The 27,703-nt window shown below is 32.8% G+C and overlaps 2 protein-coding genes across 3 annotated transcripts; both read right to left on the bottom strand.

Moving 5' to 3' along the window:
• Window position 1: 1 nt before the first annotated feature.
• Window positions 2–7,393, bottom strand: LOC139492371 (uncharacterized). The gene is made up of 6 exons (XM_071280577.1): window positions 7,011–7,393; window positions 4,020–4,142; window positions 2,088–2,194; window positions 1,558–1,662; window positions 1,077–1,188; window positions 2–420 (listed from the first exon to the last, which is right to left on the bottom strand). The coding sequence occupies exons 1-6, from the start codon at window positions 7,085–7,087 to the stop codon at window positions 237–239; spliced, it is 708 nt and encodes a 235-aa protein (XP_071136678.1). The 5' UTR covers window positions 7,088–7,393; the 3' UTR covers window positions 2–236.
• Window positions 7,394–9,211: 1,818 nt separating this feature from the next.
• Window positions 9,212–25,121, bottom strand: LOC139490550 (uncharacterized). Of its 2 annotated transcripts, XM_071277372.1 has the most exons (9): window positions 25,009–25,121; window positions 24,139–24,205; window positions 23,502–23,585; window positions 16,969–17,070; window positions 15,569–15,758; window positions 15,275–15,388; window positions 13,818–13,982; window positions 10,268–10,413; window positions 9,212–9,404 (listed from the first exon to the last, which is right to left on the bottom strand). In XM_071277372.1, the coding sequence occupies exons 1-9, from the start codon at window positions 25,083–25,085 to the stop codon at window positions 9,252–9,254; spliced, it is 1,098 nt and encodes a 365-aa protein (XP_071133473.1). In that variant the 5' UTR covers window positions 25,086–25,121; the 3' UTR covers window positions 9,212–9,251. The 2 variants fall into 2 exon arrangements, with proteins under 2 accessions (XP_071133473.1, XP_071133474.1); XM_071277373.1 differs by lacking the exon at window positions 10,268–10,413 and having other exon boundaries at window positions 9,257–9,404.
• Between the last annotated feature and the right edge of the window lie 2,582 nt (window positions 25,122–27,703).

Below are 27,703 nucleotides of genomic sequence, written 5' to 3' on the forward strand. Positions count from 1 at the left end.
CTATGAGCCTGACGTATATTTTAAAAATAATTTGATTGACTATCGAAATTCACATTGTTCATCTCCCGATTAATTTTGGTTATTTTTGTCTTTGCATTGCTGTTTCGTTGCACCTCACATTCCTCATAATCATGAACTATTTGATGAACATTTTGATCACAAGTATTTACAGTAATATGAAATATTAAAGTTTTTATTGTTCAACAATTAATCTCTTTGATCACAATTTCAATACATTATAATTTGTGTACGCTATCTGGTACATTTGTCATATGAGGTGCCGAAGGATACACAGTATTACACACGTCGTCATTGGGTTGATCATAGTTCTCAGTGTTTGTTTGAGTAGTAGTGTAAGTACTTATTGTACTTGGTGCTTTCAAACAAATTATTTCCTTCTGAGGAAGTCTTTGATATCCACTGAAAGTTAAAAGAACAAATTGTCAATTATACAAAACTCCCAAAATTGTCTCATATGTTTCATTTGTGTTAGATTTTTTCATTGCTCATGGTATAAAACTATCCATCATAATCTTTTATTTGCTTATTATGCTCACCATAAAAAACGAGCTGCTTATCTTTACGGGGAACTTGATCGAGTTCATCATGGTTTGAGATTTGTGTAACTCAATAATAAATTATCTGTAGAAACATATGTCGCGAACTATTATTATTCATTTTTCCTTTGGTCATTGTGCAGTTTATCAATCTTTGTATCTTTTTATGCTTTGAATTATTAATTGTCAAGTGATTAAATGGTATTTCATGTAAATAACCCGTGGAATGAAATATAGAACCGTTTTGCCTCAACTCTCGCCAACTCTTTAACTATTTTCTTTGGTGTATTTTGTTTTAACAACATGTGCAATGAATACGGAAATACTTTGTTTTGATTTTAATTTGCAAATACGTCGCACCTGTTTTTGGACAGAAAAACACTATAAGAATCTTGATTTTAGGCTGGTCTCGAATGAGATAATTAAGAAAGCAGGCTTTCTTTTTTCGATTATTTTCTATCATTTCTCTTTTTCATGGTTGACACCAATAGACCTTAAATTTTCATCAATAAGCCTCACCTTGTTCTCTTGCATCCGTATGTTATAATCACAGCTAAGGTAATAACAAATACGAGAAACACTGCACCAGACGATACTGCCACTGTGTGCCACAACTTCCATTCGTTTTGTGCTAGATTTGTATAGAATAATTCGACAAACTAAATTGACAATAATGATAAACAAAAGTTAAGATATATCACCTAATAATTACTCCAATAAAATAATTTCTCTCTTATCTTCTCAGCTGTTTTATGACTTATGACTCAGTAAATACTTAGTTGGCTCGAATGCCCCGCATCTACTGTTGCTTTAATAAATTCGAATAATCATCTTCAATAAACATTTTTTTCTTCATTCCATCCAATAGACCCAGCTGTTAATTTAGACATATTTTCATGAAGTCAATCATTACAGCTTTTGTTAAGTAGCAAAATTTGTCATGAAAACATGATGAAACCTATATATCTTTGCATGGTGATGTGAAGTAAATACTACGTACCATGCTGACATGTATCGCCATGAAAACATTCCTGACAAAGACATCCGGGCATGTTACCAACAGCTACACATGATCCACCATTCTGACATTCTCGTGAACAAGTAGCTTAAATGTAAAGAATAGAAAGAATATCGGTCGAGACGATATTTAATATAAAAACTTCAAAGCATAGTACATTTCAATTATTAATGGGGTTTTACTTTCATTTAACACAAAACACACTTCTTTTAGGGAAAATCGTATGAATTATGGAATACTGAATTTATTTTAAGTAACATTGTTAAAATAATAATAACTCTATAATTTGTTGTTACAAAACTATTGTTAATCAGTTTGTTTCTTCTGGACATAGCGCATATTTAGAACGAACTCCTTCCTTAAAAACCCTTTCTAAATTATCTCATTCGACACTAGCCTAAAATCAAGATTCGGCTTAATATACTAAAATCTGTAACTTAGTTATTCAATCTTAAGTCACTATATCTACATAGATAGTTATATCTTATTTTCAAACATTTCATTATACTTACGTACTGTACATTGTCCAGATCCATCTCGTCCCCACCCTAAACAGCATTCTTCTATTTGATGATAACGAATGGCGTATTTTTGTTTAGGAGTGAAACATGTTTGTATTCTGTAATGGTAAATTCAAAATTTAAAGCTTAAACAGTCTCAGTATTTTCAATCTCTTGTCATGTATACTGTGATTGTCCCTTTCAGAGGTATTGTCATTCGCTTCTTGCTATAACGTTTTTTTTTTTAATTTATTTTCGTTCCTTATAGTTAACTGTACATTTTTAGATTGTTTTTCTCGTTCATGTTGTAAGGAATTACAATTTGACACGTTGAAATGGCGGTATTTTCAAATTTTAGGGTTTTCGTTTTTTCCTGGCATTTACATCTTATGTGTGTACTTAAAAATTCCAAAGATCTTTTAGAGTACATACAATCTAACTCTCTTTCATCTTGTAACAGTATTAAAACATTTGACTTTTCTACTCTTTACACTAGTATTCCACATTCCAAACTAAAAGACAAATTGAAAGGGTTGGTATAGCTTTGCTTCATTAAAAAGAATGGCCAACGTAGATACAAGTATCTTGTTTTAGGGGGGAGGGGATAAATCCTACTTTGTAAAGGATCACTGTGATTCAAACAAAAAATTCTCTGAAACTGATATTATCAAGATGCTTGATTTCTTGATTGACAACATATTTGTTACGTTCGGAGGACGTGTTTTTCAACAGAATGTCGGCATTCCAATGGGAACAAACTGTGCCCCTCTACTTGCCGACTTGTTTCTTTATTATAATGAGGTTAACCTCATGCAGGAACTTCTTGGGAAGAAAGATAAGAAGTTAGCAATATCCTTTAACTCTACTTTCTGCTATATAGATGATGCTCTTTCACTAAATAATTCAAAATTTGGAGACTATGTGGAACGCATCTATCCCATCGAGCTAGAGATAAAGGATACTACAGATACAGTTGAGTCGGCCTCATATCTTGACTTACATCTAGAAATTGACAATGAGGGTCGGTTGAAAACAAGACTTTACGACAAAAGAGATGATTTCAGCTTTCCAATTGTCAACTTTCCATTTCTAAGTAGCAACATTCCAGCAACACCTGCATACGGGGTATACATCTCCCAATTGATACGATATTCCCGTGCTTGCATTTCCTATCATGATTTTCTTGAGAGAGGGTTGCTGCTCACAAGGAAGCTATTAAACCAAGAGTTCCAAATTTCCAAATGGTGAAGTTGAAATTACCCCTTCGTAAATTTTACGGACGCCATCACGAGTTGGTTGACCGTTATGGAATAACCGTTTCACAAAAATATCGGATATGTTCCTTACGTCGTAACTACAATCCCCTTCCCGTTCATGAATTTGACCTACCGAATAAGACTATTTACCGGATTTGTTATCACATAAGCAACACGACGGATGTCACATGTGGAGCAGGATCTGCTTACCCTTCCGGAGCACCTGAGATCACCCCTAGTTTTTTGATGGAGTTCGTGTTGTTTATTCTTTAGTTTTCTATGTTGTGTCATGTGTGCTGTTGTTTGTTTGTCTTTTTTCATTTTTTAGCCATGGCGTTGTCAGTTTGTTTAAGATTTATGAGTTTGACTGTCACTTTGATATCTTTCGTCCCTCTTTTATACGGAGTTTTAATGTCACATCCGTATCAAAGTGAGACACCAAGATAACCCTTGCGCACATCTTTATCAAACTGAGACAACAATATAAACCTTCCGCCCATCTTTATAATTGGTTTTGCTTTAAACAAATTTAAAAGATCTTCATATCCAAGAATTAGATCATGTAATTGTGAAAACTTGGTATTATTAAAGATGCAGTCTTAAAGAAAAATGAAATGGATAAGGTTTCCTAGAATTATCTACAATATTCCATTCTCCACACGCATAGATTTTGAGATATTATGTTTACCGATATTTTGTACACCTCCTCCAATCAAGATGCCCACAGCTGGTTGTATATCTCTCCTGACATATGAAAGCCTGATTGTACGATGTAAGATAATTCTCAGCTCGCTCTCTTGTACAAACATGCCTGAAAAAGTTTTAAATTGACATATTTGATTCAGAAACTAAATGAAAAGGATCGGAGAGCTGGCAAAACATATTATTTGATTGCGACAACTACCTACCAGAGACCAAAGGAAGAGGATGTTATACATTTATTTCCCGTGAAACAAATCTTCATATCTCACGAAACTAAGGGAAATTAATGTTTTATTCCACTGCCTTTACTTTTTTTTACTTATGATTTTTAAAATTTACTTAATTGTTTTCTTATCCAACATACACAATGATAATCAGTACCGATTTAAAGTTAATTATTTATCTATTGTTTTCTACTTGTTTTTAGATTGGAAATAATTTTTTAAACAAAACGTATCAAAATGTTTTATTCAAACATTAACCGTGGGTAACATCGCACAAGGCAATCCCGACGTTCAGAGGGGAATATGAAGTTTTGTTCGACGTCACGTAGAATAGTTTCAACCAATCAGATGTTGATTTCGCTATCAAAATCAATAAGTGAGCCATAACCCTCAATTCCACATGATACAAACGTTGTGCTTAATATCCTTATAACTACATCTATACCTCTGCTGGTGAACGGTAACTCCCCGAGTATACAATCCAACTTTATAACTACATCTATACCTCTGCTGGTGAACGGTAAGTCCCCGAGTATATAACCCAACTTATAACTACATCCATACCTCTGCTGGTGAATGGTAAGTCCCCGAGTATACAATCCAACTTATAACTACATCTATACCTCTGCTGGTGAATGGTAAGTCCCCGAGTATACAATCCAACTTATAACTACATCTATACCTCTGCTGGTGAATGGTAAGTCCCCGAGTATATAACCCAACTTATAACTACATCCATACCTCTGCTGGTGAATGAAAAGTCCCCAAGTATATAACCCAACTTATAACTACATCCATACCTCTGCTGGTGAATGGTAAGTCCCCGAGTATATAACCCAACTTATAACTACATCCATACCTCTGCTGGTGAATGAAAAGTCCCCGAGTATATAACCCAACTTATAACTACATCTATACCTCTGCTGGTGAATGGTAAGTCCCCGAGTATACAATCCAACTTATAACTACATCTTTAACTCTGCTGGTGAATGGTAAGTCCCCGAGTATATAACCCAACTTATAACTACATCTATACCTCTGCTGGTGAATGGTAAGTCCCCGAGTATACAATCCAACTTATAACTACATCTATACATCTGCTGGTAAATGGTGAATCCCTGAGTATACAATCCAACTTTATAACTACATCTATACCTCTGCTGGTGAACGGTAAGTCCCCGAGTATAACAATCTAACTTATAACTACATCTATACCTCTGCTGGTGAACGGTAAGTCCCCGGGTATATAACCAAACTTATAACTACATCTATACCTCTGCTGGTGAATGGTAAGTCCCCGAGTATATAACCCAACTTATAACTACATCTATACCTCTGCTGGTGAATGGTAAGTCCCCGAGTATACAATCCAACTTATAACTACATCTATACCTCTGCTGGTGAATGGTGAATCCCTGAGTATACAATACAACTTTATAACTACATCTATACCTCTGCTGGTGAACGGTAAGTCCCCGAGTATAACAATCTAACTTATAACTACATCTATACCTCTGCTGGTGAACGGTAAGTCCCCGGGTATATAACCAAACTTATAACTACATCTATACCTCTGCTGGTGAATGGTAAGTCCCCGAGTATACAATCCAACTTATAATTACATCTATACGTCTGCTGATGAATGGTATTTCCGGGAGTATATAACCCAACTTATAACTACATATATACCTCTGCTGGTGAACGGTAAGTCCCCGAGTATACAATCCAACTTATAACTACATCTATACCTCTGCTGGTGAACGGTAAGTCCCCGAGTATACAATCCAACTTATAACTACTTCTATACCTCTGCTGGTGAACGGTAAGTCCCCGAGTATACAATCCAACGTATAACTACATCTTTACCTCTGCTGGTGAACGGTAAGTCCCGATAATACAATCCAACGTATAACTACATCTATACCTCTGCTGGTGAACGGTAAGTCCCAGAGTATACAATCCAACTTATAACTACATCTATACCTCTGCTGGTGAACGGTAAGTCCCCGAGTATACAATCCAACTTATAACTTCATCTATACCTCTGCTGGTGAACAGTAAGTCCCCGAGTAAACACTCCCACGTATAACTACATCTATAACTCTGCTGGTGAATGGTTAGTCCCCGAGTATACACTCCAACTTATAACTACATCTTTTCCTCTGCTGGTGAACGGTAAGTCCCCGAGTATACAATCCAACTTATAACTTCATCTATACCTCTGCTGGTGAACGGTAAGTCCCCGAGTATACACTCCAACTTATAACTACATCTATACCTCTGCTAGTGAACGGTAAGTTCCCGAGTATACAATCCAACTTATAACTACATCTATAACTCTGCTGGTGAATGGTAAGTTATTAACTACAACTTAAGTTCGGTCATGATTAAATTGATACGTCATCAATTGATAAATTATGTAATTTTACTAGAACTATTTTGCCTGTTCTCATTAGGCATGTTAGGTCCTTCGTCCTTAGTTGTTTTATGTGTTTTTTTGCATCTTTACCTTTTGGCTTCCATTGTTTCTAAAAGCTAAGTTTTTCTAGAAGCGTGTACGTGGAATTGAAATGTATTTGCCACTTGACATTGAACAAACAAAAATAAATCCTACATTTTATTTTGTATTTAATAAATACATTTATAAATCAGTACAGTTTTTATCTTTCAGCAGATAATAATTGTATTTACATAGATGCAAACAAAGCAGTTCTAAACAGTACAATTTAATAAGAGTAAATTCTTGTACTCACCCCGATAAGCAAGCCAAATGGTACATACAATCCATAACAATAAGTACTAAAAGTTCCAGCTTAATGCATATTTCCATGACTTTTCATATGGCATGCACCTCGTATGTGCGTTTATTGTATATCGTTCTTATTTTTAAATTGATATTATTTCCATAACTATCAATCTCAATCTTATTATCTTCATAGTGTGTTTATTTACTACTTCATGAATTTTCACCTGTTCTATAAGTACTAATTCAACTTTCTGATTAGATATCTGAATATGGAATAAAAGGTTTTGATAGACAATCTCAAGTAGATCCAATGTGATAGAAGGCCACCACGTAGACAGCTGTAACTTCCAAATAAACCTAAAATGCTTGCAGTGGTTTCTTTTATTTGTATCGTTATGAATGTTATTGAGATTTGAACAAGTTTACTGTAAATTGACTATTTTTGTATTTTTTTAAAATATTGTACTAACCTTTTTAGACTTCAGGGTCATTTTAGAAGACTCTTTGAAAACTTTGTGTTGAGCCCCAGATGTGATTTTATTTTCATTTTGTTCTTAAGTTTCTATATCACTGACTTAGACCGCCTATTCCCCTCATTATAACAAGCAAAATAATCGAATATAACTAGAAAACTACATACTCTCTTCTCTGCCAAAAATATAAAAACAAACAAACAAAAGTGGACGCCTTTGTAACACTGCTGATGAGTGTATGGTCTACAATTCGTATTGATATGAAGATAGCATTAAGAGTAATAAAAGATAGACATAGTTACATTTTATTCTAATTTTCAGGGTTAAAGAAATGGATTGGTATCACATTTTCATTTTAGAGTAACAGAAATGTGAAAGAACAGTGCCACACCTTTAAATAAGATTAAAAATTCCAAAAGAGTAGTTTGAGAGCAAATAAGGAAACCTATCAATTTCCCCTGAAAATTCCTATGATCTGTAGGAATTACCTGTATTATTATTGACCAATCCGTCATGTAAAGAATTCCCTCCTTTTCAATTCCTGACTATCAAATACATCAGCCTATATATTTGAATGGGAATAACTTGACAACTTCCAGATATACAGCCGAGACAGGAATATGGAGAAGAGATGTATTTATTTACCCCAGAATATCATTTGGTAATTCCGCTCGTCTGCATGTATATATATACGGTATATGGTTTCTATGTCTAAATAGTCTTACAGGTGTTTTTTTTTAACTAAACCCTTTTATTTTGCAGAATAGTTTAACACATACTAATATAATAAGAATAAGCATACTGACGAGATTTTGATTCTCATAATTTTAAATGGTTGTTAAACTTTGTCAAGTATAATTTGATTATTTGAAAATGTGCATGGTTTGTAAATATATCTACTCGAGCATTTTCAACCTTGAACGTGTAATTTTATATGCAATTCGTAAATATACTCAAGCCCAAAAACTTCTAGTTGTTGAAATTAATAAAACATTGAGTAATTTCAAATTTAGGTACATGATTTGTTAGAATAAAGATAACTTGCATTATCCTATTATTCATAACACATGTTCACATAATATTTATCTGCAACTAACAAAATCCAGTATTCCATGTTTGTATTAGTCCTTTTCAATGGGGTTGAGTTTTCGATCTTATGCCAATTTATGTTTTCCATTGCCTGTACATTGTCTCTTTTTGTCCAAGACACAAACTTGTCTAGTATTGAAGAACGTATGCTGATCTCTAGATACCTTTTGGTTACATATTTGTGTAGTTGAATTGATGATTTGAATGATTACAGTTCATTACTGTATACTTATTTCTATGTGAGAGGGTCAGCGCTATAAAACCAGGTTTAATCCACCATTTTCTACATTTGAAAATGCCTGTAGCAAGTCAGGAATATGACAGTTCTTTTCCATTCGTTTTTGATGCGTTTGGTTATTTGTTTTGCCATGTGATTATTGATTTTCCGAATTGATTTTCCTCTAAGTTCAGTATTTTTGTGATTTTACTTTTTTCTATTTTGATCAATTTGGGATGTTATACCCATATCTATTTTTATTAATTTGGGATGCACTTTTTAAATGAAAAAGAGACCAACCTTGACCATAGAAGCAACAGTTATGAGTTTCTTCACTGGAATTGTCAATTAGAAAATAGATGTAAAAATAGTTGGAATGGTTTAACTATCTTTTGTAAACATAATGTGTAGTTAAAGAAGTTTTTGAAGTTATAACAAAGCAGACAGTAGCGTTTAATTAAATATATTCTTATAAGTTATTATGACAGCCATGGATTTCCATATTCATGTACGGTTTGTAACTCTTATGCCACGTCAAGGTGAAGAATCGGATAAATCTGGTATCTAACGGTTCGGGTGGATTGACTTGGTGAGCACTGCTAGACGTGGTACCAGAGAAAGTCTGCAAAATACCAAATAACATTAAATGTCTGATTCTATACAAAAAATACGAATGGTATGGATGACATTATGATCAGATTAGCTAAATGCACTTCAAAATTATTTATATAATAGATATAGGAAGATGTGGTGTGAGTGCCAATGAGACAACTCTCCATACAAATAACAATTTAAAAAGTAAACCATTATAGGTTAAAGTACGGCCTAATAAAGTTTTATTGTTTTTACATCTACTTTTGTATCATTTCTAGATTTATATTACCATTATGCATATTTATCTTTTTAAGAAACTCAGTTTCATTACAATACATCCGTAAATTAATACCTATGTTTACAAACGAAAATACCAATCTCTGAAGTTAGAAATTCGTTAAGCGATTTTTCGTATTGGCGTTCATAAGAATGCTCTTGCCTAAACAATAAAAATCCAGATATAGACTAAATGAGGGACCTTGTTAGAATAGCCGATCATATAAACTGTATTTTCCAGTAATCTGGATTTGTTACACTACTTTATAAAATTACTTAGGCTTACTAGGAAAATGTAATAAGTTTGACCATTGCCCTTTTATCAAGCCGAGGGGAGACTGATGCCTGCCTTCTTAGTTTAAAGAGAAGCGAAAGATACAAGAGGGACATTCACACTCACAAGTCGCAAATAAACTGACAATGCCATTGCTAAAAAACACCAAAAACAAACCAGACAAACAATATTACACAAAACACATATATAAAACTAAAGACTGAGCAACGTGTCCTGCCCACCAAAAACTGGGGGTGATCTCAGGTGTTCTGGAAGAATAAGTTTGACGTGTATTCGTGTTACTGAATGAAAAACCCAAACACCTCAATTTAATCACTTACATATACATTTCCGTTGGAACTCGATGTGTAATTATGGAATATGTTTCCATCAATGCTATGTTGTATGTAGAAACTGCCAGTATTATAAGCTGAAGGGCTGGAACTTCGACCTTTGATTTGAAAGTTGTCTATATGAGATACATTTCCTAAAAGTAAAATTATTGTATTCTAAAATATAAATTCTAGAGTAGCCGTTGATAGCCGAGTATTTTTATTTTGTGTCTATGGTGAACTGCATTAGCAAATTGAAGACTACATTTGAAATATGTACACATGGTCATAATTGTTTGAACTCTAACATGTACAATGAAGCACCTCATAAAAACATAATTCTGGAATATGCTTGACGTCATAATCTACTGAATATTCGCAGTTACTAACAGCTAGTTCAAAGCCAATTAAAACTAATTAAAAACAAATATCCATCTAATACTAAAATTTGATAAATTCATATCAATTTCCATGTTTGATGATACTTCAATTGTACCTACTATGTGCAAAAAAGATATGTTAATGGTTTTTTTCTCCATATTTTATAATCTACCTTGATGAGTAACTTTTAATTAACTACAACTCACTATCAAAACAATTCCCAATTATCCCACATTTAAACTTCCCAGTTGTCCCACAAACATATTCCCGATTGTCCCACGTAATTACTTGTACCTGTAATTTCAAAAAGTGGGACAATCGGGAAGACATCGAACTCTTTTTGGTTTGTACTCCCAGCACTAAAGTATAGTTCATTTATTTATCAAATGAGTGTCGATTTTCTCAGAACAAGGTGAGAGATGAGGAAAAACCAACATTTGGGTAACTACATTTAAATACATATATATATATCAACAGTGTAATTTCCAAAAAAAACCCAACAACAAATATATGCACAATAGGCGAAAAAATTAAGAAATAATTGATGCCAGCTATACTTTATTGTAGTTTTAACGTGGGTTGCATTATATTCGTGATTATTTTTGCCAGAGCGATAGCGAAATTAATTTAATTTGTAAATGTTCCGCCGGTTATTGTAGCATTGGTAAATATGTTCATATCTGATAGAGGATTCCTTGATAAAGTTATGCTGACATTCGACTTGGCAGGAGGGGCCCTTTGACAGAGATTTATTTATACTTGCGGTAGTCCAAATAATTACGACGTCTGGCAAGGCTATTTTAATTTTTTTTTCTGGGACGCCTTCCTTCAACGGCGTCCCAGAAAAATAAATAAAATAGCCTTGCCAGACGTCATAATTATTTGGACTAAACTTGCGGTAGCTACACCCTGTAAAGTTGATAAAAGGGCACGTACGTCTTTGTGCATCTGACGATTTCAAATGCTGTATTACATGATGATTAAAATTAATACCGAGAGACAATCTTGTTGCATTTGTAAAATGGATTGGAAACCTTGGTGGTATATTGGTAATTACGCCTATTTTTTTTTTTATAGGAGAATGGGGTTCGATTCCCTGCTTGGGTCAATCCATTTTATCATAAATATGAAACAATTTTGTCATTTCAGCTGTACAACAGTTATAATTCACCTATACTTTATTTTATATTTTATCGTCAGATCATATGTTTCAATGAAATTATTATATACATGCCTTTTAACAAGATAGATGAAACGTGTTTTTCAGTGGGAGGGGTTTTGAAGTTAGAACAGCCAACATGAACGTTGCGGTATCTAGGTCAAATATAATGTATGTCAATTTCGAATAGTAGCACATTGTTGTCATTGTAAAAGTATTAGTAACAAAATATGTATCATATTTTAGTGTTTGAAAGTGTCCCAAGTTAATGAAATACATTAAATGCGTATACCAATTTAATAAAATTCATTTTTCTGCCGTGGTCAATATACGCATGTGTAAACTAATTTTATTGGATAATAAAGTACGGTCAATAAAGTATGATTTCTTTACAAAGCTAAAGAAGCATGTCATATTAGAATAAGTGAATAATTCATCATCTACATTTCTTAGCTTAATTTGACAAAATTGAGCCAAACTGGCTGCTAAAAACGAATTATTATTTCGCTATTTCACTTTCATAAATGTTTGGGAAAAAAACAAGAATGTGTCCTTAGTACACGGATGCCCCATCCGCACTATCATTTTCTATGTTCAGTGGACCATGAAAACTCTAATTTGGCATTAAAAATAGAATGATCATATCATAGGGATTATGTGTACTAAGTTTCAAGTTGCGTAGACTTCAACTTTATCAAAAATTACCTCGACCAAAACTTTACCCTGAAGCAGGACAGACGGATAAACGAATGAACGGACGGACGAACAGACGAACGGACGCACAAACCAGAAAACATAATGGCCATACATGGGGCATATAATCATAGTTCAGATTTTTAATATAACTTGTAGCTAGTGCACCTTTTATCAACACTGTGATGCAAATACACAATTATTAATCATGGTTAGAAACAGACTTTAAACGCGATAGCACATCGTCATTTGTACGGATATGTTGTTTACCGTGCCCGGAAATTTAGAAACGATCCTGGTAAACGTATCGATCCTTTAAATAATTTTTTTTAAAAAGGTAACCAATTCAACAATGTAATTAGATCTTTGAATATTGTTTATCTTTTTATTGGTATAAATATTATTTTTTTTATCAGTAAACTAAAACCAAACTAAATATTATTCTTATATGCATATGCACTTTCATGGATCTACAATCTGCAGTTATCTGTATCTTGGTATTGTGCACGGTCATGTTTTCTTCTGACTGTTTTGACGTATTTACACTAAATCAGTTTGATGTTGGATGTAAACTGATTGATAATTTAGTTTTAGATACATGATTTTTTAATAAGTTGTTTTTGGTTTTGAATCTTCTGTCAGTAACTGTCAGTACTATCATATCTGTACTTACTGTATTATTGTTGTTGGGATGTACAAGTACTCGGTCACGTCCACCCTGTTTATGTTAGATGTATTTCTATTTGTATCCATCTGATGAGTTAGCTTCCATTACCTGATTTTTATAGGTTGTTCTCATGTTGTGCTATTACTGTCCCAAGTTAAAAGGAAGTTTGGGAGCCCACTTACATGTTTAACCCCACCGTATTCTGTATGTATGTATAAAACAAAGATGTGGTGTATTGCCGATGAGACAGCTCTTCACAAGAGTCCAACAGTAAAAGAGTGTTTGTCCCAAGTCAGGAGCCTATGGTTCGGTTGCTATCATCTGTACTTTGACCTTTAGTTGTTAATTTCTGTGGCATTTGGTCTTTTTGGTAGTAGAGTTGTCTCATTGGCATTGATCCACCACATTCTCAAATGACAAAGATAGCAAGTAATGATAGATCACATTATGGCCTAAAACTCATTTGCAAATGGCTTTACTCAATAGAAGTTAAACTATTGTCTAGTGTACCTTGTGAATATTGATATACAACCTCGTCCTATTGCATATGCAATGAATGATTAGAAATTATATCTTCAAACCAAAGAGGCAATTTCAGATTCGTGGTGGTACTAACATAAAATGCATAACAATTGTTTCTTTCTATATATTTTACCAACCTAAATCTACTTGTAAATAAGACGTTGAATCCATTCCGTACCATCCACCTGCATTCCATCTTGCATCTTTCGCCGAATACGTACTGTACATATTGTATCCTGTTAAACTGGCATCGGGTATAGCTTTGGCGTTTGTTGGTCCAATTAGACTGTTACTGCGACAGTCTTTTTATGGAGACAATTGGTTAAAATGATAAATTGTATATTAATTAAGCTATATTTGAAATGTTTTTGTTTTTATCTCTTTGAAAATTATTGTTTAAAATTGAAAGCTTATATTTGCTAATTTGCCTGTTTTCTTGCTTTTAAGTTCATGGCTCTTTGCGAGCTATTGTTTGCTTTAAAGTTCATCTGGGTCTTTTTGAGCTATTGCAATTACTTAAAGTCCGTCCTCCGAAGTCGTCGTAAACGTTTACAAAAATTATCTCCTCTAAAACCACTTAGGTCAAGGAATAATAATTTCCTACTTCCTTTTGGTCATTTAACCAATCTGTTACCTATTTGATAGTGAAAAACAAACAAACAATGGCGTTTCATATAGCGTAACGCTTTTTGTGATGTTTTGTGGTACATCTTTCACATAGAACACCACTTTAAATTATGTATAGCGTAAACACGAAATAGGTGATCCTATTATCTTTTAACATCATTGAACGTACATTTACGTAATGGATTTGAAATTGGAGATTTCATGACTTTTAGATAAATTTAGGAACAGTTTTTGTAGATTTTATGTGCTTTCTTTACAAATGATATGAAGCTATTTTGATATTTAAGATAATACGTAAGATAAATGTATTTTATATTTGTTTTTCAGTAAAAGTTCTACGAGCTTAAGCTTTACCAAAATCTGTGACATAGTTATTTACCGTAACTTATCCAATTTTAACTAAATTCCAGCTACATGATTTTAAGATACTTAAAATACTTTTTTGTTTCTGCCATCAAACAAACAAGGCTGCCATGACTAAAATAAACTAGAAGGTTAAATCAATTTAAATTGTCTTATTAAAAAAAACCAAGCTTTTGTAGAAATTATGACAGGGCGAAAATGGTCAGAATGCATGAACTACCTCCTTTCCTTGATCAGATCACTCCTTTTAGGAGTTATTGCCTATAAATAGCATGTTTTGAATAGAAAAGTTTTTAAGCCTTGACCTATTATCTTGGAAACTGTTTTGTATAGATAGAAACTGTAAAATGAAAAGTTGGAGCAATAGAAGATCTTCAAAATTGCCTATATGACCGACACCTCTTGATATAATAAAGGAGCTATTGCCCTTAAATGATGATTTTTCATTAGTTTATGAGTTTGTCTTTTGTTTTGAATAGTTGATAAGAGAATGTCAATCCAGTCTGTTGAGAGTCTCATAATGAATCTAATTGTGTTTGGTTTTTTTTATTTGAAAGAGTGAGACATTGTTGGCCTATTATTATTTTATTATTTTGATACGTACCAATTTCACATCTAAGACCACCATATGGGTTGGGACAGTAACACTTGTATCCCGTAGTTTCATCTAAACAAACGCCTTGATGGACACAGGGTTTCTTTGTGCAATATATTATTCCTAAGTAAGAAAGAATAAAATGTCAAGATATGGTTGTTTTTTATTTGTTATTTAATGTACTTATATCAGGAATCAAAGTTCGATCAGTCTGTTTTCAAAAAAGCATATTTTGGAAAGCATGTCTTGGAAAAAATGAAGTAGTTCAGAACAAAAATGCACCGAAAAATGAAATATGCTTACCACGGGTAACAATTTTGAATACACTATCAGCAAAATGACCATGTATATCTGTAGCTCTAATTGTTATTGTGTAAGTGGCGTCAGAATCCGGAATCAGTCCATGTATTCGACCGGAATCAGGTTCTAGTTTTACCCCAGGTGGTAACATTCCGGCTACAATAGCATACACAATCGGTTGTCCTTCCGGATCCTACAACGACATAATGTTAACTAAACTCACATTAATATATAGTTTTCTTATGAGACAACACAATTTTTTTTAATCTGATACATAATTTTGTACTTTGGAATTTAATGGTTCTTTAGGTAATTTTATTGGAGTGCAAAAGCGTGGACCGAAGCACATTTTTTATGTAGCCCGGAAAAATCTATAAGTTTTCGACCTGACAATTCTAATAATAACATTTATATGCTATGATAATGAATTTATGAGAGAAAATCAAGTTTTAAAATTTCATTTGTTCTCCTGTGCAGTGTTATCACGATGTCATGATAATCACTTATGCTCCGTTTAATAAGATTTTCAAATAGATATAAGAAGATGTGGTATTTATTGCCAATGAGACAACTCTCCATCCAAATCACAATTTGTAAAAGAAAAACAATTAAACGCTAAAGTACGGTATTGAATACAAAGCACTAGCTCACACCGAACAGCAAGCTATAATAAAGGGTCCCACAATGACTAGTGTTAAACCAATGAAACTGGAAAACCAACAGTCTAATCTATATACAAACGAGAAACTTTTAAGAACAACATCAACAAACGACAACTACTGAACATCAGATTCCAAACTTAGAACAGGTGCAAACAAATGCACCGGGGTTAAACGTTTTAATAGGTAACATTCTTCACCCTTACCCAGCCAATAGTATAATATAGGAAGACACACTATAAAATGTCAATTGAAATGGCTGAACTCAATCAAAAGGCATAGTAACACAAGTGCACATACATTGAACGGAAACATTTGATCTATGAGACAATATAAATACAAAAACAAATTAAATAAGTTTTGAATAAATAAAGACAACAGTAGTATACCGCTGTGAGATGTTGAATAATTTCAGAAAGTCAACCATAAAGGCTCGAATATATGTCTACAGATTAATGATCTTTAAAAGTGTAAAACATGCCGCCATGTAGTTTCAGAGGATACGATTTTTAAAATTGACGTACTGCTTCTGGCTTTAATTCTTTTATCGGATCAGAACCAAATGTCAAACATTTGAATGAGACCTTTTATACAATTCTATTTTTTATTTTGCATGCATTGCCTATTTATTGGTTAAATGTTTTAGCCTTTCAATGACACAGTCTTCAGTGTTCCTATAATATATGATTGAAAATAAGAGTTGTAACACATACCATTTAAAAAATGCATTTACATAATTTATACCTTAGCTATGACGTTTACATCTATTTTGTCTCCTGCGTGAAATTCTCCAATATATCCAAACGTAGAATGTTCTTCCCAGATAGGAGGTTGACTCAGAATCAGCTGAAATGAATTGAAATCAATTTGGGCCAATAATGAGAGCTTGGTATAGGGTATAACCAACTGCTCGCATCGTTTTCACACCTCTGTCTGACCCACAATTGATTTTTTTCCATTTGTTCACTCATATTTGCTTTTTGTTTCTCAGTAAACACACAAGCCTAATCTTGCAAAAATAAATGTATTTGTTTGTGTTACACAATTATTAAAATGCAACCAACTTCACAATACTTCGTTATTATATTAAAATTTTGTCTTTGGCAATTCATAATTTTACTATAACAATTGCCAAAGACAAAATTTTAATATAACAATTGTCAAAGACAAAATTGTAATATAACACTTTCAAAAAACCAAAATGTGTTCTTGCTTATTTTTTATACAACCAAACACTTCAAAAAAATACATTTAAAATATAGCTAATATTTTAATTGTATATTGTTAGTTTTTTTAACGTTTTATTTGTTTATGTTTAAAGTATCAAACTAAGGGGTAACAAAACTTGATGTTCGTATCTGACAAACGTGCAATGTATCGGCAGTTGTGAGTGGTCATTCTCTTATCATTTGAGTTGTCTAGCTTTCCCCCTTGAGGTAAGTTCAGCTGTACAGTTTACTGGCATTTAAATAAGTATTCGTCTTTTTTCTAGTAGAGGAAGACAATTAGGATGTTCTTTCTCCATCATTCCTTTACAAGTTATAACTCAGTCAAAGGTGACCTAAGATGCATTTGGCCATTATTTGAAGTTCCTTTTTATATAGCTCTGTAACTGTTTCGGTCTTTATGCATGCTTGTCTTTCAAATATTCAATATTTAGATGGATTCATGACAAAATTGTGTTTTGGTGATGGTGATGTGTTTGTAGATCTTACTTTACTGAACATTCTTGCTACTTACAATTTTCTCTATCTATAATAAACTTGGCCCTTTAGTTACAGAGGAAAATATTTTGTGAAAAATTTACATAATTTACCAAATATTAATGAAAACTGTTAAAAACTGACTTTAAAGGGCAATAACTCCTTAAGGGGTCAACTGACCATTTTGGTCATGTTGACTTATTTGTTGATCTTACTTCAGGGCAGATAAAGATTGACTTGATAAATAATTTAACCCCTCGTCAGATTTGCTCTAAATGCTTTGGTTTCAGAGAAAAAAGCCAAAATCTATATTTTATCCCTATGTTTTATTTTTAGCCATGGCAGCCATCTTGATTGGTGGGCTTGGTCACCGCACATATTTATTAAACTAAATACCCTAATAATGAGTGTGGCTAAGTGTGCTTAAATTTGGCCCAGTAGTTTCAGAGGAGAAGATTTGTGTAAAAGATTACAAAAATTTACGAAAAATTGGTAAAAAATAACTATAAAGGGCAATAACTCCTTAAGGGGTCAATTGACCATTTTGGTCATGTTGACTTATTTGTAGATCTAACTTTGCTAAACATTATTGCTGTTTATAGTTTATCTCTATCTATAACAATATTCAAGATAATAACCAAAAACGGCAAAATTTCCTTGAAATTACCAATTCAGGGGCAGCAACCCAACAACCGGTTATCCGATTCATCTGAAAATGTTCAGGGCAGATAGATCTCGACTTAAGGTAACACGATACCGAATGACGTTACGCCACGAGTTACCGTTCCTGACGTTATCGAATAACGTTCACACAGACAAGCCAATGTAGCAGGTTTTCACAAAGTGATTAAATGATAAAAAAGAAATATTTTTGATTACTATGTGACATTTTTAACGGTAACTTTTTCTAGATGCAGAGTGCCGAGAGTTTTGATGCAATATATAACGGTTAACTTATTTGCTTTATCGTTTTCCGGCAATTCTACTACTCATCGTTAATCTTGTATTAAAAATGTATTACATTACTTTTAAATATTCTGTTTCTTTAATATTTAAGCATCTGAAAGATTTATCTATATATGTTCTTATGCATAATAGACTGAGTTTTATCACTTTATTTTATTCTTGGTTTATTTTTGCAATAAATACTTATTCATGATGCACGCCGTATCCCCATCAAAATTCTGTTTTGAAAATAGAAATACAATCTATAGAAACTTAGTATGATGTGTAATAAACACTGGCAATTGTACATCTATTAATTCTTGTTATAAAAATGGTCGTTTAAAACACCGCTCGATCAAAATGGAAAAAGGAAATTTATTTGGATGAGAATACGGATAGAATTAGGCGAGAAAAACACAATACAAGCAGACTTTGAAACTCATACAGAAAATAGTTTGTTAATATGGAATGCAAAGAAATGGTTTAACATGGTAATTTTGCCTAATGACTTTCTCTGTGTTCCAGTATAAACAGTCTCTGAAATTCATTGGTTGTACAGAGCAAATCCGATATAGTTTCGGAAACATTTTAAAAATAAAGTGCTAGATTTGTAGTCCTATAGACAGTTGATAGTCGGGACCGGCTCTAATCAGACTGGTTCCGTTACAAAATTTTCTCTCGAAAAAACGACTGACTAATTATTATTCAAACGGTAGAAAGAGACTGAAATAGCTAGATCTTGAAATCATTTAGATTTTATATTCGTGTTAATTTACGCTTGCATGGGTATTCGGTGGTAGTGTGTTTTTCAGTTTGTGTGATTAGAGATGGAAATAATTATATATAATGTACATGTACAAGTTCGGAGACAAAACGACTGGAAGAGAATTAACATTATAGTTGCCCTTTTAGGCCCTGAGGGGCATATTGCTCACATACTAGGCGTCGGGAAAAGCCTGAGTTTTTAGAACAAGCATGCAGCTTTCATGTAGATCTATATACATGTAAAAAAGAACTGTATGTATTTCTTTGTGTGGATAAATATACTATATATATGTTCATTGTTATATAAAATGTATTTGTACTAGCTTTAGAAACACGATGCAAAGCGAGACTCGCCGAGTTTTCCACTTGTTTCGTAGTGAGTACAAACACGCTTTATATTTCTGACAATGTACATAATTTTTACATTTTGTTTATATCCTACAATTTACACCCCAAGGGTGACTAGAGATGGTCACTTGGTCTTATTTCGACCGGCAGTAAAATGCTTTCAAAGTGGGGCGTCCATTTGGCTGTGCGGGTTGTATTGTCTATTGTTAACTTGTTCTCGTCCTGAACATGCATAAAATATTTGCCACTGGACGTTAATCAACCAGCAATCAATCCTACAATTTACAACCATCACTTGAAACTTTAGTTGTTAAAATTTAGATTCAAAGAAATCAACAAAGTTTGCGAACATTTACGCACAAAGAATTATCTACGTTACCGCTTGCTCATTATGGAAGCGGGGCAACATGAGACTTTATTTGTAAACGTACAAATACAAAGAAAAATATATGGAATATGTTATATGTACAACAGTTGGCTGTTAGTATGATAAACGGAGATATAGGATATGCAATTAATAAGAAATCAACATCTGGACATTTAACGACACCAAAACCAAAGACATCAAGCAAATTGTGACTAATGCTTATTGGACGAGTATCTTTTTATTTCTAATTTGTAGTTTTAGTAAACGTTGGGCTCTAAATTGGAGAGTTTTGATAAGTTTATGGAGTATAATTATCACAGTAACATTTCAGTCTCTTAGTACATATTTCTTTAAGTCTTAAAGTCTCTTAGTACATATTTGTTTAAGTCTTAAAACTTTTGTTCTTCTGGAGAAAATTCAAACAAATTGAATATTGAAATAAGGAGGTGCGGTAAAATTGCCAATTAATCAACTTTCCCCCAAAGAAAAAATGACTGAAATGTTAGCTTGCTCACATTGCTACTTCATTTTAGATCTCCATATTACCTTTCCGTTATATGAACTGCATATTCAAAAATATGTTTTGTCACCAAAATCCTAATAGAGCACATATATCATCATATAGTTTCACCCATGTCCGTTCGTAGTCTTTTTGCTTCAGGTTTAAATTATGTACCTGGTGTTACTACTCATATTAAAGGTGCGCATATCGTCTGGGTTTTCTTTATTTTATGTTCAGGAAAGGTTGCTGGATTATGCATTTTAATAAAATATAAAAGGCACGCAGAGTACAGACTCCGCCTTACATCTCCAACATGTGGAATTTCAAGCTGGAACTTTTATATTTCGCAGTTATTTTTACTTTAAAGAATACATATATGATCTCAATATTTGTTTTGTAAATAATTTTCCACAAATGACAGACTGTTGAACTTCGTAAAATTTTGCAGTTTGCAATGTTTGTCCGACTTGCTGAGCAACCAACTCACACATTTACACCACGCAGAGTACATTATACTAATGTACGTAGCAAGTCAAGAATATAAGTTTTGAATTTTTCTTTGAGTTTGTTATTTCACTTTTTAGAATGTGTATTTTTTCAGGATCATTATTTCCACAACTAGCAGAATGTTAAACCTTTTTTTGACTGGTGCATCAAATGTGTCCTTTATAAACAGCTGTTTTCAAAATTGTAATGTATCGTCCCGAACATGCATGAACTATTTGCCACTGAACGTTGAACGACCATCAAAAACCGCGCAACTGTTAACTGAATCAAATTTTTATACTCTATTTCTGCGTGGATGAAGCAATGATACCACCGTTGTCTTAAATGATGGAGTTAAAAACTCAGTAATTCAAACTAATTAAATTTTGGAATAAAGATATTATTTGAATAATCTTATTGTAAAAATTTACCTGAATTTAACGTGTTCCAAATTCCGGTGATTTATTTATGAATTATTATCATTAGATTCACGTGGAACCAAACCAACCAGTTCAAGCAAGTTTCAGGTATATGAGCTCGTTTGGTGTGAAAATCAGACGAGATTAATGGTAATTCATGTGAGTGAAATTTCCATGTGCAGGACGAAATAAATTATATCAGTAGAATTTTATATTGCATTACTAGGAAATTTACGAAACCCGACATGAGAAATGAAAATAAAAAAAAAATCATTCAGATCCCGACACATATTTTGTTTTCCATATCTCTGAGTAGTAGGAATAACGTTACATTCTGTATTCAATAACGTCACATGTTTTCGGTCAAATTCTAAGGGTACCAATCAACTTTGAAGCCATTTATCTCAAAAACAAGGATGGTGACATATGATTTTCTATACGTGTATGGATTCAGCTTGCAATCCTGGATATAACGTTAGTTTTTTGTTGTTCTCCGTATATAAGAACATAGGCATTCATTGGAAAATCTATAAAGGTAAGCCGAAAAATAGGCATTTCCCCTATATACCTATGTAAATTTGTTGTCAAAATTGACGTTTTCCTATGAAAATACCAAGAAAACAAAAATGGTGACCCCCATTTTTTATTACATATTCCGATGTAACTCGATTCAAAGAACACGTGTGCCAAAAAGTTTGGAAATCGGGAGATATGCCATTCGGTATCGTGTTACCTTAATAAACAATTCAACGCCGTATCAGATTTGCTCTGAATGCTTTGGTTTCAGAGTTATAAGCCAAAATCTACATTTTACCCCAATGTTCTATTTTTAGCCATGACAGCCATCTTGGTTGGTTGGCCGGGTCACTGGTCACATTTTTAAACTAGATACCCTAATGATGATTGTGGCCAAGTTTGGTTAAGATTAGCCCAGTAGTTTCAGAGGAAAATTTTTTGTAAAAGTTAACGACGACGGACGACGACAGACGATGGACGCCAAGTGATGAGAAAAGCTCACTTGGTCCTTTGGACCAGGTGAGTTAAAAAAGCTCCTTGTAAGCATGCCATTTATAAAGTTTTAATTTTTTAACGGTATTGTTTTGTTGTGCCCACTGGGTTGATGCCACTGCTGGAGGAGATTTATTTCCCCAACAGTATTACACGCCCAGTAGTCAGCACATCGATATGTTCATAATTATAAATTAACTGTTAACAAAACTTTGAATTTTTGAAAAGACGAAGGCTCTTCTACCTCAGGAATAGATCACCTTAGCTGTATTTGGTAAAACTTTTAGGAATTTTGGTCCTCATTGCTGTTCAACGTCGTACTTTATTTTGCCTTTTAAACATGTTTTGATTCTAGTGTCAATGATGAGTCTTATGAAGACGAAACGCGCGTCTGGCGTAAATAAAAAAATTTAATCCTGGTATCTATGATGAGTTTATTTGTCTCCATTCATACCGACATCCAAGTTAGCAGTTTCGTTAATGGTTGTCTTTATTGAAACTCGGATAGCTTGCCTTTAAATGATTTAGTTTTGAATACATATAGCCTTTGAAATGACCTGTAAGCCCATTCATAACTTGTTTAAACTTGGTCTAACAATCTGTTTTCTGTTGATGGCCTTTTGTTATCCGGAACCTTACTGACAATGCAAAATACAATAATGATATATTTCTTGAATTTCTTAAATAAGTACAGTACACTGCATTGACGTAAAAATTACAATCCAACGATATACCTGTATTATATAATTTAAGTCTTCATTATCAAAGATGACTTTGCCTGTTTCATTGTATCCAATCTTTATATCTCCATTATTACTCTACAATTAATAAAATAAATAAACGACAGATTCTTTAAATCTCTACATACATCTTCTGAGTATATACAGATGTAAAAGTAAACAGTCTGTAATCTATAACGTATTTCTCTCATTCCCGTCTAATCAAACAAGACGGTAGTGTATATAATATGATAGACTTTAACAATTATTGTTTTGTTTGTAGTTGTGTATTATTATACCGATATTTTATGTGCCCTTTCTGTACTCAAGTTTATTGTACACCTTTGCCTTGCCATATTTCACTAATCAAAATAAAAGCTGATAGGGCCTAGAGATCTTATACATATAAACATGAACACATACATTGTAATTGTCTACATAATGGTCTACTTAGCCGTTCTTTTCATCTGTACATGTCTTTTGAACATTTCGTGTTGTCCATGTTGTTGTCTCTTTGGCGAAATCGAAATTGAATTTAAACGTTTATAGACCTATTACAATTTATAGGGTTATAAGAGAAAAGTCCTTCTTTGCCAGTTTTAAGACATAGAGTACATTGCATATACAAATAAAATGTAACATAAACATTTACCTTCATAGTAAAATCACCAGAGGTAGCAGCATGAACTAAAACATGAGGTGGAGTTACTAGCATTGGACTGAAAAGTATAAAGTTATTATTCCTTATATTCCATATTAAGGAAAAGGGCAATTGTCACTATATACATGTAGAAAAAAATATATAGTTTTCTCGTTTGAATTGTTTTACATTTGTCATTTTAAAGCTGAGTATACGGTTTAGGTTTTACTCATTGTCGAAGGCCCTACGGTGACTTTTGGTTGTTAATTTCTGTGTCATTTGGTTTCATGTGGAGAGTAGCCTCATTGGTAATCATACCACATCTTATTATTTATATATATATATCCTGTTCATTATACAGAAAAAAATAACACAAGTTTGGATGTGATGCACTTTACACGTGTTCATTAAATGACGAATTTTTGTTAGATCATTGACGTGCATATAGGCCTCGCTTATTGCAATACCATAAAGAACGGAATTAAAATGTACAATGTAAAGATATAAAAAAATAAAATTGGCGACTCTTTCAAAAAACATAATTATTACAATAAACTTGACTTGACGGTTAATTGAACTGAATTTTTTTCACAAAATAGAGCTGAAGGATATCAAAGAAATATTCAATCTCATGCATGCAAGTCGAAATCCAACTGACAATGTCATGACCAAAAATGAAATGCAAAAGACGACTAAATTACAGACCAGTATACAAAACATAACATATAAAACTTAAGGCTGAGCAACACAAACATAATCAAAAACCAGGGGTATTTTTATTTATGTGGAAGATTGTTTGTAAAATGAGCCGCCTTTATTAAAAGGGGCAAATAATGCAATCCAGATTACTGGCTACAACTTTAAATATTATAAGTAACTTACTCAAAATTAGTTTGTGATGAAATAATGGAAACAAGAGAAAATCCAAACAGAACAACAAGCGCCATCTTGGCAGCCATCTTTGAATCAATTCTTCGTTAGATGAGCGTAATTTTTGAAGGGAGGAACTTCAGTTGTCTGTCAAGGTATGCTGCCGGCCTCTTCGACCTTGTTGAAGAAAATATAAGTACGAAGTTACGGACCTACGACCTGAAACCAAGATAGAGATATATTCATAATTATGTTTCTCGGATAATATGAATTTTAATCCATTTATTAAGTTTTGATGATGATAAATATTACATGTGTTTGTTTTAGTTGCTTTGAAGTTAAGGTTATAAACAAGTTGGAAACTCTTTGTTTCTAGGTGGAAATGAACTTTGGATTAATGAACTAGGAAGTAGCCGTATCTTTCTGTAGGAGGCAAACACATCTTGATGACCTCGCTTTCAGCTCAGTTTTTCATAATATATCATGTCATTGTGTACAATGACCAAAATCATTTTTATGTTGTCAAGATTTTAAAAACATTTCAGGTAAATATTTTTTTTTGAAAAACAAGAAATTAAAAATGTAAAAACTAATTCTGTAAAACTATTTCTAGAAATTTTGCTTTGATTTTCACTTTAAAATTAGCGAGTTTTGTACTGTTTGCTAATTAGATACATGTAGATAGAGCGAGAGAGAAATAATCAGATAAGGATTTGCATGTTTGGTCAAGAATTTCAAATCTGTTTGCAATGTGCAGTTGTATATCATTATAAACCTTTGCCTACAAAATCCCCCCTTTTTTAAAAATAAACCAACTCTATATCGTATGTGGTTGGGAGAAACACTCAGCTCCTTTAGCCGGATTTGCATAATGGTGTGACGATCTTCAAATAATTTGTTTAAACAAGCCACGACATAAAATTTACTGTCGATTTGCAAAGATTTTTCGTCAACGAAAGATGAATGCAATAATAGTTTTAATATTTATCAAACTAGCGAATCAGTGAAATGTTTGGTCTATAAAACGTCCATGTGTACCTCAGCTTTGTATGTGTGTTGTTGACATTTAAAGCACTGTTAAGTTCACTCATAGTTTCTTAATCAATTCATTATACAGAATGATACCATATAGGTTTTTGCTCTGAGGTTGTGAATTACTAAACCCGTACGTACGTGGCAGTTGCAGTAATGCTTAGGATTGCCAGTTTCCCTGATGGAGGGCGGTTGTTCTCTCCGGCACTGTTAAGTGATAAAAAGTGCCCGCCTCGATATAGCTGACAAAGAAATGATTTTTAACAATCAGTAAATCAATCTATAAAATTTGGGTGACCTTTCATAATCTTATAATATAATTTTGATGCCTTTTATTATTGGGTTAATATTTTATTTGTGCTCACTATATAGTCTTATTTGGTTGCTGCTAAAGTATTATTCACATCTTATCTAGGTTATTTCTGACTGGTCGTATTGAAACATTGGCTATATTTTTAGCTCAGTTGTGTTATCGTAATATACCATAGTTTAGTTTCCCAGATAAGAACAGTTTATGAATTACTGATATCTAAACGTTAGTTAAACATACATTGCCAAAATCACAAAAAATGGCTACCATCAGCGGTTTAATATTATCTGCATGCTTCTTGACAATTTATGCGAGGTAAGAACTTTTAAATAATATATCACAATATTTAATAAAAACATTAACAAGACATACATAACATACAGATGCTTTTATATATACATTGATGGTAACTCGACAATTTCAAATTAAAACAATCTGAATTAGATAATTTGTTTTAAAGTTAATATAGATTTCCATATGTGTGTACTTTTTTTCGAAATTTAGTTTCAATTGACATTTTTTATTTTCAAATCTAAGATTGCCTCAAGTTTTAACTGAGGTCCGCCTTGCTCATTCTATGTTGTGTTTTGAGTACTGTGTACTGTTGTTTGTTTGTGTTTTTTTTTGTACTTTTGTTTTTTTGCCATTGCGTTGTTTTTTTCGACTTTTTTGTTTTTTGTTGTTGTTGAGCATGACTTTTTTTGTACTGCTTTAGTGTCATGCATAAATAACCCATATCATTTGTTTTTCTATTATGAGTTTGAATACCCCCTTGGTATCCTTGGCCTCTCTTTTTCTGTCATTTTTTTATTCAATGTTTATTCATTCATACCTTGCACTGTATTGTACATTTTTATTATTTATATATGTTGTTATTTGTTTTTGTTATAACATTTCATTCGTTTTATCTTCAAAAACTGAGTAAAAATTTCTGTTTACCCATTTTATTTTCAGTTTCTTTGACATACAGTACCCTAATGTGTACATAACAGCCGAAAATGGAGGCAATCTAACAATACAGGTAACTATGTTTCAAAATTTAACACATATTCATTAAAAGTTTAGTAACTGCTTATCTTATATTACCAAAAAGATGCAGAACATGTCTCAGCAACATTTCATAGTTTTTAGCATATTGTCATATTGAAAAATTAAATTATTGATGGCTAAGGAATAAGGAGCAAACGTAAATACAAAAATAAAATGTAATAAGAGAGCGAACTGTCTTACCCGGCTTATTCTGTATATGTTTCAGTTGGAAAAGGCATAGCTTCATGACAATAGAGCGGTAAAAAATATGCTATTGTTACAAATGTATGATATCTCATTCGCATACATGACAATCTTTTCTAATTTTGAAGGCAG

The sequence above is a fragment of the Mytilus edulis genome, chromosome 10, assembly GCF_963676685.1.
Source record: "Mytilus edulis chromosome 10, xbMytEdul2.2, whole genome shotgun sequence".
Lineage (NCBI taxonomy): Eukaryota > Metazoa > Mollusca > Bivalvia > Mytilida > Mytilidae > Mytilus > Mytilus edulis.